Source organism: Rhinoderma darwinii, chromosome 5, assembly GCF_050947455.1.
Source record: "Rhinoderma darwinii isolate aRhiDar2 chromosome 5, aRhiDar2.hap1, whole genome shotgun sequence".
NCBI classification, from domain to species: Eukaryota; Metazoa; Chordata; class Amphibia; order Anura; family Rhinodermatidae; genus Rhinoderma; species Rhinoderma darwinii.
This window is the reverse complement of record NC_134691.1, coordinates 275,740,198-275,756,784: the sequence shown is the minus strand read 5'-3', so window position 1 is coordinate 275,756,784 and position 16,587 is coordinate 275,740,198. Positions and strand designations below refer to the sequence as shown.

The 16,587-nt window shown below is 43.1% G+C and overlaps 1 protein-coding gene across 1 annotated transcript in view; it reads left to right on the top strand.

Annotated features, from left to right (window-relative positions):
- Positions 1–16,587, top strand: part of RBMS3 (RNA binding motif single stranded interacting protein 3) — a 546,958-nt gene that overhangs the window by 408,204 nt on the left and 122,167 nt on the right. The window contains exon 6 of the mRNA XM_075828609.1: positions 13,932–14,011. Coding sequence (XP_075684724.1) covers positions 13,932–14,011 — 80 coding nt within the window. The remainder of the gene's footprint in view (positions 1–13,931; positions 14,012–16,587) is intronic.

Genomic DNA, 16,587 nt, shown 5'->3' with positions numbered 1-16,587 from the left:
AGGTAGAGTCAATTGTCTATAAGAGATTCTAGGCCCATACTGGTTCCATAAGAATCTAGAAAACAATCTCCTAATCTCTGTGAAAAAGGAAGCAGGAATGAAAACAGGGGCAGCCTGCATAAGATACAGAAACTTAGGTACTATAAATGATTTTAGTAAATTCTTCCTCCCATCCACGAGATCATCGGAACCCTTAGATCACGTAGCTGAGTGGAGACAGACTTCAACAAGGGGGGAAAATTAAGGCGGTAGATGTCTTGTAAACTACTGGATATTTTAACCCCCAAATTTGTGATGAACACTGGTGCCCACCTAAATGGGAAGTTTTTCGAGAGACGGAGACAGAGTAACATTTAGTGCCTCACATTTGGAGTGATTGATTTTAAAATTGGATAAAGCCCCAAACTCCTCTAATAATCTCAGTAAAGCAGGGAATGCAGATTTAGGATTGGAGATAAGCAATAACATGTCATCTGCGAAAGCAGCTACCTTATGTTCCCTGTTCTCCACCTGCAGTCCCCTAATATTGGGATCCTGTCTGATAGCTTGAATCAATGTTTCCAAAGTTAAAATAAATAGGGTAGGGGACAGCGGGCAACCCTAACTCGTACCATTAGTTATTGCGAAAAGCGAGGATAGTTATCCATTAGCTCTAACCCTAGCAGAGGGCGAGGCATAGAGGGTAAAGAACGCCTCTACCATCGCTAAAGGAAATCCAAATTTAATTAATGTGAGGTACATATATTGCCAGTCCACCCTATCAAAGGCCTTTTCCGCGTCCGTACTTAGCAGCACAAGAGGCCTATTACATTTTTTTACATGATTTATGGCATGTAAAACCCTATAAGAGTTGTCTCTACCCTCCATGCCTCGCACAAAACCAGACTGCTCCGGTGCAATCAACTTGGGCAAAACCAGGGCCATTCCATTTGCCAATAGCTTTGCCCATAATTTCACATCCGTATTTAGGAGTGAAATGGGACGATAATTCCTACATTGAAGAGGATCCTTACCCTCTTTATAGAGAATAGCTATATGTGCCTCTAGGGCTTGTGAGAGTGGAGGACAGCCTGCATTTAACTAATTAAATTATTCCACCAAGGGAGCTTCTAATACATAAAAAAAAAAATTGTAGTAGAAAATCGGAAAGCCATCCGGTCCCGGGCATTTCCCAATCGGAATAGTCCTCAAGACCTTCTTAATCTCATCTGAAGTGACTGGAGCCAGAAGCGATGTCTCATCGTCTTTAGTTAAAGTAGGAAGGGATAACTTGTCTAAGAAATTGGAGATGGCCTGGCGACTTCCCTCCACAAAGGTGGTGGGTGCAATAGGTGTACTATTAGGTGTCGTAGCTGTTTTTCGTAAATTATACAGTGAACTATAGAATGAAGAGAAAGTAGCAGCTATAATAGATGGGTCAGAAGATAAAGAGCCCTGCTCTGTCAGTATTTGTTTGATTTGGGTTTTCTCTCTGGCTTTTTTAACTAATGCGGACATAACCTTCCCCCCTTAGTCCCCGTGGGAATAATATTTATGTTGCATACGAAGGTAAGCCTGGGCACACTTAATATTTAATACAGCTTTAAGAGAATTACGGAGATTAGACAGTGCATCTTGTTCTAAAATAGCAAGTGACCTCTTATGTAACTTTTCAATTTTAGCTATCTGAGACAAAAGTTTGCTTATTCCCTTAGCCCGCTATTTTTTCTGGAATGCTCCAAGGGCTATAAATTCTCCTCTCATATAGCCTTATGGGCCTCCCATCGAGAAGCCTGAGTAGTGTCTTCAGACATATTTGTATCAAAGTAGGACTTCACCTTCCCCTCAAGATCCACCAGCGTCTAGTGGTTGTCCAGTAGATTCTCATTTAATCTCCAAGTCCACTCTCTGGCCACTTGACCAATAATTTTAACCTCAAGATAAACAGGCGCATGATCGGAGATCGTTATGTTGCCTATCGAGGAACTCAGGATTTGTGAAAGACAAGAGTCACGAGTAAATATATAATCCAGCCTCTGATAAGAACGATGAGCCGTAGAGAAGAAGGTGAAGTCCTTAGTGTCAGGGTGTAGAGTCCTCCACACATCAACTAACCGATTTTGTGCCAACGAAGTCAGAATACGTCTCTGAGCCCTGAATGAAACCGCTGATCTCTTTGAAGTAGAATCCAACAATGGGTTCAAAACTAAATTCAAGTCACCGCCCAAAAACAATAACCCTGCGAAAGCAGCAACTTTCTCTAAAACTTCAACAATCCAGTTCGTAGTGTTAACATTAGGAGCATAGAGATTACATATTGTAACTAAATGTGTGCCAAATCTACCCTTCAATAACAAGTATCTCCCTTCTGAGTCAGCTATCAGGCCTTCACATATGAATGGAGAATGTCTATGAAAACCAATGCTTACACCCCTAGATGCTGAGGAGGGACTGGGGGCATGATACCATTTATTATAAAGACCATATTGTAAATTCGGAATATGGCCAGAACGAAAATGAGTTTCTTGTAACAGTATAATTTCAGACTTCGTTCTAGACAATAGAGAGGAGATACGACTCCGTTTAGGTGGAGAGTTGCATCCCCTTGCATTAAATGTAAAAAAGTTTAAAGTCATCTCAGCCATAATCAAAAGAATAGAAACAGCTGGAAATAGCATATAGTATGAGTGCCTGTAAAAAGAAAGACCCACATAATCTGAAACAATGTAGAACAAAACTGCATACCATACAGGAATAATGCATAAGTCGCAGTGACATCATAAGAAAATCAAACTGTATAGGAGACTTTCCTATATGTAAAGGCAAACCTGAAGGGAAGGAAGAGAATGAGAAGGAGGGGGAGGGGAGAGGGAAGGAGAGTGGGAGAGCAGAGAAAATATAATCCCTGATCAGAGGAGCTACCAGAAACCTTGTAAGCAGAGAAAAACAAGTGTTACCAGCCAACATTAACATCTAGTTTCCTTTTTTTTTTTTTTTTATATATATAGAATTCGAGTATAACAAGAGATCATAAGAACAAAAAAGGATATGGATGTAGATACTTTGTAGAGAGAGTCCTAATTGAGGGATGATCTAGAGAGATGTTTCTTGGATCTTGGTGACTTCTTCGTAGCAGCTGTGGACCAGGCATCCGAGGGTGGGAGTGTGGGCAGGTCATCATATTCATCCATTGGCAACCAGGAAGGAATTTCCATAGGAGCAATATGAAGTTCACCCCAAACGTAGCGCAGGTTTCCTGGCTGTCTAATCATCATCTTCTTGCCACCATGGGTAATGGCCAGGCCGAAAGGATACAGCCAGCTATAGGGAATTTTGGAATCTCTAAGCTTGTCCGTTAGTGGCTTCAGAACTCTGCGTTTCTGCAGGGTAGACGGTGCCAGATCCTGAAACAATTGAATTGCTGAATCCTCAAAAGAGAGATCACCTCTATCTCTTGCTGTAGAGAGGATAAGCGAAGTGTCCACATAACTCAGGAGCTTACAAATGATGTCTCTTGGCGGGTCAGACTGTGCCGGCTTAGGTCTCAAGACTCTATGCACCGTTTCTATGACAATGGCCGCTGCTCTGTCCGAGCCCAACAGAAACTCAAATAAATGAGAGACAGTGGTGTGCAAACCATCTGGTAGATAAGATTCAGGCAGCCCTCTTATCCTTAGGTTATTTCTTCTGCTCCTGTTCTCCTGATCTTCCAGTAGTAACAAGGTCTGATTGATGTGTGCTTGTTGCGCAAGAACCCTATCCTTCAATGCAGTGTTGAAGATATTGGAGGATTGGTGTACTTGTTCCAGGGCCTCCACCCAGGGCCGCCATCAGGGGGGTATTAGGGGTACTGGTGTGAGGGGCCCGGCCAAACCTAATTGAAAGGGGGGCCCGGCAACTGCCGCGACTTGCCTTTGGTAGAAAAAAATGGGCCCCTGCAATGGGGCCTGTTTTTTTCACTACAGAATGTCGTGAGCTGCGGGCCCCCCCTCTCGTCATGGGGGCCTTCGAACCGCACGCGCGAGAGAGACCGACCGATCGCGCACACAAGGAAACTCCCGCACGTGCGCACTCGCGAGCGTGCAACCACGAACGCCCGCACTCGAGACCGCCCGCGAAAGCCCGGAAGCGCGCACCCGCGACAGCCCGGGCGCTCCCAGATGCGACAGCCCGGGCGCTCGCAGCCGCAACTGCACGCACGCACCCGCGAACGAAGCACGCGCAGCCGCGGACACACATGGACAGAACTTACCTGGAGCCTGGCTGGAGGTGAAGGACTGGACGTCTGGACCGAAGACATCGCCTGGAAGACATCGCCTGAAGAGGACTGGAGTGGGAGCCAGCAGCTCTTCTGACACAGTGAGTAAAATGTCTCAAAGTGCTGTTTAAGTATGGCACTGTTCACACAGAGTATTTTGCAGGCAGAAAAAAAATCTGCCTCAAAATTCCTTAAAGAATTTTGAGGCAGATTTTGACGTGCCCACACTATCTTGCCGCATTTTTTTGCTGCGTTTTTTGCCCGCGGCGATTGAGGACAGCAGACAAAAAACGCAGCGAATAATGCATTTTCTGCCTCCCATTGATTTCGATGGGAGGTCAGTGGCGGAACAGCGGAAAGAAAGGACGTGCTCCTTTTTCTTTTTTCCGCGACTGGCTCCCATTGATTTCAGATTAAATCAATGGGAGGCGGTTTTGGAAGTTGTTTGGTGCTGATTCTGACCCAGTGTCCGAGTCAATATCAAGGCCCAAAAACTCTGTGAACTGGGCCTTATTGTTAGGGCTTATTCAGACGAACGTGTAATACGTCCGTGCAACGCACATAATTTTCACGCCCCTCGCACGGACCTATGTTACTCTACGGGGCCGTGCAGACTGTCAGTGATTTTCACGCACGTCGCACGGACCTATGTTAGTCTATGGGACCGTGCAGACTGTCAGTGATTTTCACGCACGTCGCACGGACCTATGTTAGTCTATGGGGCCGTGCAGACTGTCAGTGATTTTCACGCAGCGTGTGTCCGCTGCGTAAAACTCACGACATGTCCGATATTTGTGCATTGTTCGGGCATCACGCACCCATTGAAGTCAATGGGTGCGTGAAAATCACGCCCAGCACTTCCGCAGCAGTATAAACTATGAATGAAAACAGAAAAGCACCACGTGCTTTTCTGTTTACAAACATACAAACAGAGTGTCATAATGATGGCGGCTGCGCGAAAAATCACGCAGCCGCGCATCATACGCTGCTGACACACGGAGCTGTTATGGACCTTTTGCAGGCACAAAACGCCACGTTTTTTGCGCGCGCAAAAAGCACACGCTCGTGTAAATCCGGCCTTAGGGTAGGAACACACTAGGCATGAACACTGCAGATTTTATGCAACACATTTTATTGTGGAAAATCCGCAGCGTATTACAGTCGCAGCAGAGTGGATGAGATTTGAACAAATCTCACCCACACGCTGCAAAAAATATGGACCTGGAGTGTGGCTTTTTAAGCCGCAGCACGTCAATGTATTCTGTGGAATCGCTGCTCCTCTGTTGCGGAAATGATGCGGTTCTGCCGCAAAAATCACAAATGAGAAAAAAAAAAGGTACTTTTTTAAATTGATAAAAAAGTTTAGACTTACCCCAGCCGTAGTCCTGGTGACGCGATCCTCTATTCTTAGTGCAGCCCGGCCTCCTGTCATGATGTTTAATCCCATGTGACTGCTGCAGCGGTCACATGGTCTACAGCGTCATTCCAGGAGGCGGGGCTAGGTTCAGAAGAGAGAGATGCGTCACCAGGACTACGGCCGGGGTAAGTCTAAACTTTTTTTTCCCTGCAGGATTCCCACAGCGGTCATGCCTCACGAAACCTGCGCCACTATTTGGTTTTGCTGTCGGAATTCCCTGCGGCTACCGGGGCGTAGTTTTACTCAGCATATCCGCCTAGTGTGTTCCTTATGATGTCGCTCCTGGAGCTGCTGCCTGTCTCTAAATTGATCTCAATGGTGACGGAAACATCACTAATGGTTTCCGTTCGTCACCATTCCGGCTGGTTTTCGGACGGAATCAATAGCGTAGTCGACTGCGCTAATGGTGACGGAAACGGAAGCTGTGCTGTCACTTTCACTTTCCGTTGCGGGGTTCACCCGATGGAAACCTCAGACGGAGCCCCAGAACGGAAGCGAACGGTGATGTGAACAGGCCCTAACACAAAAGTTTTGTATTTTTTTAAGCTGGTTCACAAAAAAAAAGAATTCCAAATTCTACTGGACCAATTGCCTATTTAGAGACAGGCAGCAGCTCAAACAATGCACAAATATAGGACATGTCGTGAGTTTTACGCAGCGGACACACGTGCGTGAAAATCACTGACAGTCTGCACGGCCCCATAGAGTAACATAGGTCCGTGCGAGGCGCGTGAAAATCACGCGTGTTGCACGGATGTATTACACGTTTGTCTGAATAAGCCCTAACAATAAGGCCCAGTTCACAGAGTTTTTGGGCCTTGATATTGACTCGGACACTGCGTCAGAATCAGCACCAAAAAACTTCCAAAACCGCCTCCCATTGATTTAATCTGAAATCAATGGGAGCCAGTCGCGGAAAAAAGGAAAAGCAGCACGTCCTTTCTTGCCGCGGTTCTGCCTCTGACCTCCCATCGAAATCAATGGGAAGCAGAAAATGCATTTTTCGCTGCGTTTTTTGTCTGCTGTCCTCAATCGCTGCGGGCAAAAAACGCGGCAAGATAGTGTGGGCAGGTCAACATCTGCCTCAAAATTCAGTGCGCGGTTCCAGGCGGTCGCGGGTGCGCATGCGCGGGAGTTTGCGGGTGCGCACGATCGGTCGCACGGGCGGCGGTGTTTGACGGCCCCCATGACGACCCCCATGCTACCCAGGGCCGCCATCAGGGGGGGTATTAGGTGTACTGATGTGAGAGGCCCGGCCAAACCTAATTGAAAGGGGGGCCCGCAGCTCACGACATTCTTTTGGTGAAAAAAACGGGCCCCATTGCAGGGGCCTGTTTTTTTTCTACCAAAGGCAAGTCACGGCAGTTTGCCGGGCCCCACTTTCAAATAGGTTTGGCCGGGCCTCTCACATCAGTACACCTAATACCCCCCCTGATGGCGGCCCTGGGTACCATGATATAGTGCTGGACGGAGTACCGTTAACATGCGGTGCCACGGTAGGGGGCCCAGAAAATTTAGCTGTAGGGGGCCCTGAAATTCCTGATGGCGGCCCTGCCTCCACCCTGCTTCCAACTTGCCTCAGGTCAGACTTAATATCTGCCAATTCCTTGACCACTGGTGCCAGTGCTGTGGTCAAAGCCCTCTTCAGAAATCCCCTTGATATAGGAAGTAAATCGTCACTTGCCTGTGCATCAGAAGCACTTTCAGCCTCCGAGTCTTCAGAGTGCTGGGCTGCATCTCGTGGCTCTGGCGCCATCTTGGAAGCTTGCGCCGGAGAAGCCGTCAAATTCTTCTGGAAGAACCGATCGACTTCATGCTTATTACGAGAAGTCTTAGGAGCCGGGGTGAGTTCTCAATTCTTCTCCTTGCCTGTCATCTTCCCCATGATCAAAAACGGCCGGTTTGTGCAAGGTTTCAAGTGCTCGACAGCGGGAGACTAGGTATCACACGACTGTCATGTACCGTGGTCAGGCTTCGCCCCTTTCTATTTTTTAAAACTGATGTATTGCAGTATATTGTTATTTTTTATAGGCTTCTGCTAAGCCCTGCCAGAGGCAGGGATTAGAAGAGGCAGATGGAAGGCAGACCTGATGGCCTTCTGTAGGCCCCTGGGCTGCCATGACAACCATCGATCTCTGTTCCTGGCTGTTAGAGCAGCGTGTCAGCCCGCTCCAAACTCCCCCCCCCCCCCCGCTCTATGATGTACAGTTTTGTCTTGGGTCGGGAAAGGGTTAAAGGGGTTGTGTGGTTTACAAAATATTTTTTTAAATGCCTGAGTAAAGAATTGAGTTAATAGAGGGTATCCATCATTCAGGACCATCATCTATTAGCCACAGTATAGAGAGGTATCTCTTGATCTGGAAGACCTGGGATTTCTATGCATGACACTGAAAACGTAATGATTTTAATGAGAATAATTAAATACTTAATTTCCCCTGTGGAGGCTCTGCAGAAGGACTGTACCCTTGCAGCCAGGTTCGTCCATAAATAAAGCTGATAGCTGGGGGGGCCAGAAGAGTAATTAGCTTATCACGAGGGGACCTTTTTAACAAAAAGGGAATTGTTGAAAGCAGACAAACCTATTGTCTACATTGTCCTAAGAATCATTTTTTTTTCTATTCTTATTTAATGTCAATACACAAATCAAATATACATAGTTCAGCCATAACATTAAACCCATCTGCCTTATATTATGTCGGTCACCGTCATGCCGCCAAAATTGCTCTGACCCATCGAGGCATGTATATCACAGAATTTGGCATGTGTTCTACAGTTTTTGTCATCAAGACATTGCCAACAAATACTTTAAGTCCTGCAAGTTGCGGGGTGGGGTCCTCCATGGATCAGACATGTTTTTGCAGAACATCCCACAAATGCTCATTCGGATTGAGACCTGGGGAATTCGGAAGCCAAGTCAACACATGGAACAGGGTGCATTATCCTGCTATAAAACAGCCACTGCCTTTAGGAAATATTTTTACCATAAAAGGGTGCACTTGGTCTGCAACAAAGTTTAGGCAGGTGGTATGTGTCAAAGTAACGTCCATATGAATGCCAGGACTCAAGGTTTCCCAGCAGAACATTGCCTTGAACTACACACTGCCTCCGCTGACTTGCCTCCTTCCCATATTGCGTCCTAGTCCCATCTCTTCCCTAAGTAAGTGACGCACATGCATTCACATGATGCAAAAGAAAACATGAATCATGAGACCAGGTTCTTCTATTGCTCCATGGTACATATTCTGACTGGTCTGCGTCAGCCCCAAATATAACAAGCCGCAATGTACTGTGTGTTCTGAAACCTTTTCATCATAGACAACATTAACTTTTTCAGGAATTTGTGCTAAATTTGTGCAGACCATACAGATAAGCTTTCACTCCCCATGTGCATCATTGAGGCCTGGGCACCCTTGACCCTATCGCCGATTCACCGGTTGTCTTTCCTTGGACCACTTTGGTAGGTACTAATTACCGCAGACCAGGAACACTCCACAAGACCTGCCGTTTTGGAGATGCTCTGACCTGGTCGTCTAGCATTACAATTTGGCCCTTGTCAAAATTGCTGAGAACTTTATGCTTGCCCATTTTTCCTGCTTCCAACACATCAAATTCAAGAACTGACTGTTCACTTACTGCCTAATATATCCCACCTCCTGTCAGGTGCCATTGTAATGGGATAATCAATGTTATTCACTGCACCTTTCACTGGTTTTATTGTTATGGTTGATTGGTTTATATATATATATATATATATATATATATATATATATATATATATATATATATATATATATATATATATATGAATATACAGTTGTTTTTATTTATATATACAGTACTGTGCAACAGTCAATAGGCAATTGTGAAAAGTATAAATGCATTCATAATTAGAAGTGTTAATATTTTTTTTATCAAATGAACAAAATGCAAAGTGAATGAACAGAAGATAAATCTAAATAAAATCAATATTTGGTGTGACCACCCTTTGCCTTCAAAACGGCATCAATTCTTCTAGGTACACTTGCAGACAGTTTTGGAAGGAACTCAACAAGGGGATTGTTCCAAACATCTTGGAGCACTAACCACTAACCACAAATCTTCTGTGGATGTTGGCTTCCTCACATCCTTGTGTCTCTTCCTGTTATCCCAGACACACTCGATGATGTTGAGGTCAGGGCTCAACTGGGGCCATATCCGGGGTTCCTGGTTCTTCTTTACGCTGAAGATAGTTCTTAATGACATGGGCTGTATGTTTGGGTTCGTTGTCCTGCTGAAGTATAAATTTGAGGCCAATCAGATGCCTCCCTGATGGTATTGCATGATGGATAAGTATCTGCCTGTATTTCATCACAAGCATTGAGGACACCATTAATTCTGACCAAATCCCCAACTCCATTTGCTGAAATGCAGCACCAAACTTGCAAGCAACCTCCACCATGCTTCACTTTTTCCTGCAGACACTCATTATTGTACTGCTCACCAGCCCGTCGGCGAATAAACTGCCTTCTGTTACAGCCAAATATTTGAAATTGTGACTCATCAGTTCAGAGCGCCTGCTGTCATTTTTCTGCACCCCAGTTTCACTGTTTTCATGCATAGTTCAGTCACTTGGCCTTGTTTCCACGTCAAAGGTATGACTTTTTGGCCATAATTCTTCCACTTCTAACCAGACTTCTCTGAACAGTAGATGGGTCCCACTAGTTTCTGTCAGTTCTGAGCTGATGGCACTGCTGAACATCTTCCAATTTTGAAGGGTAGTAAGCATGATGTGTCTTTGATCTGCTCCACTAAGTTTCCTTGGCCTAAGTTTCCTTAGCTGTGTCTACTATCCTCAACATTGCCCATTTCTTTGCACTTCTTCAAAAGAGCTTAAAGAGGCTCTGTCACCAGATTTTGCAACCCCTATCTGCTATTGCAGCAGATAGGCGCTGCAATGTAGATTACAGTAACGGTTTTATTTTTAAAAAACGAGCATTTTTGGCCAAGTTATGACCATTTTCGTATTTATGCAAATGAGGCTTGCAAAAGTACAACTGGGCGTGTTGAAAAGTAAAAGTACAACTGGGCGTGTATTATGTGCGTACATCGGGGCGTGTTTACTACTTTTACTAGCTGGGCGTTGTGTATAGAAGTGTCATCCACTTCTCTTCACAACGCCCAGCTTCTGGCAGTGCAGCACTGTGACGTCACTCACAGGTCCTGCATCGTGTCAGCACCAGAGGCTACAGATGATTCTGCAGCAGCATCGGCGTTTGCAGGTAAGTCGATGTAGCTACTTACCTGCAAATGCTGATGCTGCTGCAGAATCAAGTGTAGCCTCTGGTGCCGACACGATGCAGGACCTGTGAGTGACGTCACAGTGCTGCACTGCCAGAAGCTGGGCGTTGTGAAGAGAAGTGGATGACACTTCTATACACAACGCCCAGCTAGTAATAGTAGTAAACACGCCCCGATGTACGCACATAATACACGCCCAGTTGTACTTTTACTTTTCAACACGCCCAGTTGTACTTTTGCAAGCCTCATTTGCATAAATACGAAAATGGTCATAACTTGGCCAAAAATGCTCGTTTTTTAAAAATAAAAACGTTACTGTAATCTACATTGCAGCGCCTATCTGCTGCAATAGCAGATAGGGGTTGCAAAATCTGGTGACAGAGCCTCTTTAAACAGCACTTCTTGAAACCCCACTTTTCTTTGAAATCTTTGCCTGGGAAAGACCTTGCTGATGCAGTATAACTACCTTGTGTCTTGTTCCTGTGCTCAGTTTTGTCATGATGGACCTGTGACATGAAACTGTCTATCTCAACCTTACATTTGTAGCAGAGTTCTCTGTTCCTCACCCAGTCTTAAGCCTCCTACACAGCTGTTTCAGTTACAGTTAATGATTGTGTTTCCCCCAACATATGATAATGATGATCATTATCACCTGTTTGGTATAATTGGTTAATCACACATCTGACTATAATCCCAGAAAATCCATGACCTTGTGCAAGTCTACCTAGAAGAATTGATGCTGTTTTAAAGGCAAAGGGTGATCACATCAAATATTGATTTGATTTAGATTTATCTTCTGTTCATTCACTTTGTATTTTGTTAATTGATTATTAAAAACTACTAACACTTCTATTTTTGAAAGCATTCTTACTTTGCAGCATTTTTCCACAACTGCCTAAAACTTTTGCACAATACTGTATATATACAATATATAAACAAAAGTTTTGAGACACACTTCCTAATCATTGAACCTGTGTTTAATTCAGTCTAATTGCCACAGGTGTATAAAATCAAGCACCTAGCTGTGCAGTCTGCCTTTACAAATATTTGTGAAAGAATGGCTCGTTCTAAAGAGCTTGCTGAATTCTATCGTGGTACTATAATAGGATGCCACCATTGTAGTCAGTTTCTGAAATTTCATTGCTCCTAGATAGTCCACGGTCAACTGTAAATGCTATTATTGTAAACTCAAAGCCTTTAGGAACCACAGCAACTGAGTCACAAAGTGGCAGATCGCATAAACCTACAGAGTAGGGTCATCGAGTATTGAGGCGCATGGTGCATAAAAGTCGCCAACGCTCTGCTGACTCAATTACTGTAAAGGTCCAATCCTCCTCTGGAATTAACATTTGCACAAAAACTGTGCCACGGGAGCCTTATTGCCGCTGAATGCAGGCCTTACATCACCAATCATAATGCCAAGCGTTGGATAAAGTGGTGTAAAGAACGATTCATGCTTTTCCATCTGGCAGTCTGATGGACGAGTCTGAGTTTGGCAAATGCCAGAACGGTACTTGCCTGACTGCATTGTTCCAACTGAAAAGTTTGGTGGGTCAGGGATAATGCTATGGGGTTGTTTCAGGGGTTGGTCTAGCCCTTTTAGTTCCAGTGAAGGTAAATCTTAATGCTTCAGCATGCCAAGACATTTTGGACATTTGTTTGCTTCCAACTTTGTGAAAACAGTTTGGGTAAGGCACTTTTCTGTTCAAGCATGACTGCACCCCATCGCACAAAGCTAGGTCCATAAAGGCATGGTTGGGTGAGTTTGGTGTGGAAGAACTGGCCACAAAAAAGATTTAAACTTAAGCCCATCAAACACCTTTGGAATGAGCTAGAACGGCGATTGTGAGCCAGTCCCTCTCACCCAACATCAGTGTCTGAACCTCACAAATGCTCTTCTGGTTGAATGGGCAAAAATTCCCACACACTTCAAAATCTTGTAGAAAGCCCTCCCAGAAGAGCGGAAGCTGTTTTAGCTGCAAAAATGGGACAAACTCCATATTAATGCCTATGGATTTAAAATGGGATGTCATAAAAACTCCTGTAGGTATAATGTCTAGGTATCCTAATACATTTGTCCATATACTATATATATATATATATATATATACCTGTATATGTTTCTGTGTGTGTGTGTGTATATATATATATATATATATATATATATATATATATATATATATATATATATATATTTATATGAGAATGAACAAAATAGTAAATTACTTTCTTCTGATGTAGTTGATTCATTTTATGTGGTTGGTGGAACTCAAAGTTTTCTGACAACAATTTTGCAGAATTATCAATTGCCGTGACCACAATTGTGAAACCCCAGAACTAAATGGACATTTTCTCTCCAATATTGCTTCTCAAGTGACGGCACATTTTCTACTCTTGGCTTACTTGATTTTCTTTTTTCTCGCCTTCAAAGGACAACGCTTATTGAGGTTTCAACTCTTGGCAGCTCCCATATTGTATTCGTTTCTGGGACTGCCATTGCTTGTTAAAATGCGCCCAGTGTATTAAAATGAAATTGTCACTACTGTTTGATGCAATATAACACTGTTTGACACCGAGCGCCTGCAGCTACAAAAAGCAGATCTTCATTCCACTTAGACTTTCAGAGACAATAGTCTCCTAAGACTCGCTTGAGACAGTCCCTTAGTGTACTCTCTACAAAGTCAAAATGAAAAATTGTAGATTGGTGTTTGTGGAGGACACATTTCATTGCATTATTTGCACATCAACAAGGGAAGAATGAAAAGAATAAATAAAGTAGCAGCATTACATGTTACAGAATGTTTAATCTTCTTTGATAAACAGTGATGACGTTCCATCTTTAGGCTGCTATTAGTGTTTTATTGGTGTCTTTACTTAGTAAAATAAAAATTCTTTATTATATATGAGAGGAAGGAATTAACACTCAATCTGCTATTTGTGTGAGAATTATTTTGTTAAGATAATCATAGTAAAAATATTTGTTTCTTTTTGCATTAACAGAATGGAATCTACAGAGAAATGTGAAGTGGTAATTCAACATTTCAATGGAAAATATTTGAAAACACCTCCAGGTGTACCAGGTAAGTGTAGATTTTAGTTTCAGCCTAACAAAAATCTATTAGAATAGAATGACTTTTACTTACACAACTCTCACTTGTACAGTATCTGGTATCATGTTTCTGTGATTGGACTGCCTAGTATCAGAAGCTACTCTTTAGGTTCTTATGTATGATGTAAACTTACTATTCACAGGAATACCCTTGAGATAATATGCATGGATGCTTTATTTTAGATTCATTAGCATAACAAGCAGTAACAATCTGGAATGTGGCCCCCTCTTGGAATATATGCTATATCAGGTGTAGGCAACGTTTGCTGTATGGTGTGTTGATAAAAAAAAAATCAAAGATGAAGTACTCGGTGTGCCATGGAAACATGAAAGCCATATAACACAAACTGTTACCACGTATGTGACATTAACCAATTAATAAGGTAATAAAACTTACTTTCAGTGTGACCCTTATCCCTGATCTTCTTTGCAAAGATCATCCCTCCGTGGTGCATATGAGGCTACTGAACACCAGCTGGAGGGGGTGCACATAGGAGAGACCGCGGCTACTGAACTCCAGATTTTGGGGGTGTGCATAGGAGAGATCGCGGCTACTGAACACCTGCTTGGGGGGTTATAGGAAAGAGCTGCTAACTTTTTATTTTACAGAGAAGTTACTGAACTTCGTCCTTGAGAAGCTGAACACCAGGAGAAAGAGCAGTGATGCAGTGTGGGCTTGCCAAGTGTACAGCAGCGACAAACACAATGAAACACTGCTCTCTCTGTTGGTAAACAGTGCCGCCAAGTGCATAATGAAGAAGAACAGCTCTCTCACTGTGTTCAGTGCCGCCAAGCACACAATGGCACTGGACACCCGGGAGAGAAGGAAGTGTGCCAATAAACCATGCCCCACGTGCCGACTGTGGCACTGGTGCCACAGGTTGCTGACCCCTGAACTGCATGATTAATCTGTATGTAAGGAATAATATATCTATAGTCTACCTATGGTCTACTTATTATAGGGCAATATACAGGGTTTGTCTCATCTGCAGATATAGCATCTACCATTTAATAAGACTATATGTTGTGAAGAGAAAAATATCATATTTGCACCAGTCCTTCACAACATATAGTCCATTTAAAGATAGGTATCTGTGAATGAGATAAACCCTGTATGATTTCTTATAAGAGGCTAATAGGAAGACCATAAAAGTATTATTCCTGACACAAGATTTATCATGTAGTATATAGTTAATGGAATCCTGCTGTCTAAGCCAACACTCTAACATTGTCTCATCAGACAGAAATACAGAAAATGAACGTAGCACCACCAGCTGTGATCAACACAGTTCAAATGACAGCATACATCAATTGCTAAATTGGAGCAAGCTACATTTGTAGAGCAAATATATCCTACAGACTTTACAGCAAGTGTATTTATTCACATAGGTCCCTCTCTAGGTTGCCAACTCGTCTCTTTAATTACCGACACAAGAAAGCTGTCTTGGTTCAGAAGATCAATAAATTCGGATAAACTAGAGACTAAATTTAGTGCACTAGAGCACCTGTATACCAAATATATTTCAGTTACTAAGACGGAGTAGTGTCCAGTCATGATTAATATCATGGTGAGTATACAATGTTTTAAAAAAAAAAATGTAAAATAGATTTTTAAATATATTCTAGAATATCCATCTCAGGATAGTTGCTTGTATATTCAATTTCCCTACTGCATACCAGTTTGTATGGGTGAATACAGTCATTTTCAGCTAAGTGCTCTAATCCAAAGTTGCATAAAAATCATTAAAAATTATTTCTGTTAAATCATTAGTATTTATGAATATTTCATTTTAATGGAAGCCAGAGTCCCTTGATTAGATTTTTTTTAGGAATTTTCATTTTTCTCTTAGGAACAAAACATTGCATTAGTATTTCTAATACATCTTCGCCACATACATTTCCCAACTGTATCTAGATTTACATGAATTCTTCACATTCATTTATGTCCATTTAAAACTAAGGCATATAACACTTCACCAGCTCTGCTTTTGTTTCTCACATTAATACAAACAAATTCCTGCATCTGTAGAATCATAAACACATAGAAATGGCTGAGATTTGTGTTGCCACTTGCACTTGAACATTATAAATTCTGAATTGTGATACAATGTAAGGGCATGACCAGACATGGCGGAATTGCTCTGGAATTCCGCTGGGGTCAGTCCGCTGCGCAAATCCGCAGGGGACATTTTCTCCATTGGTTTCCACAACTCTTTAGTTAGGTTTGTGCACACGTGGGGGAAAACTCAGCTGCGGACCATAGGCTGCGGTGCGGAATTTGGTGTCCGCAGCATACACTGGCTGTTGTGGACGTGTAGCGGACTTGTTGCGGACTTATTGCGGAATTTCTCCATTGACTTCAATGGAGTTTCAAAATTCTGCGTTGAAATCTGCAGATGTTATGTGTGTTGCGTTGCGTATTGTTTTTTTTACAAACAGGATATTTCTTCATTCTGGCTGGACCTACGTGTTTCGAGGTCTATAGCCAGACTGAGATGAAATGTTTTAAAAGACAGCAGGAAGAACTCACCTGAATACGCAACGGCT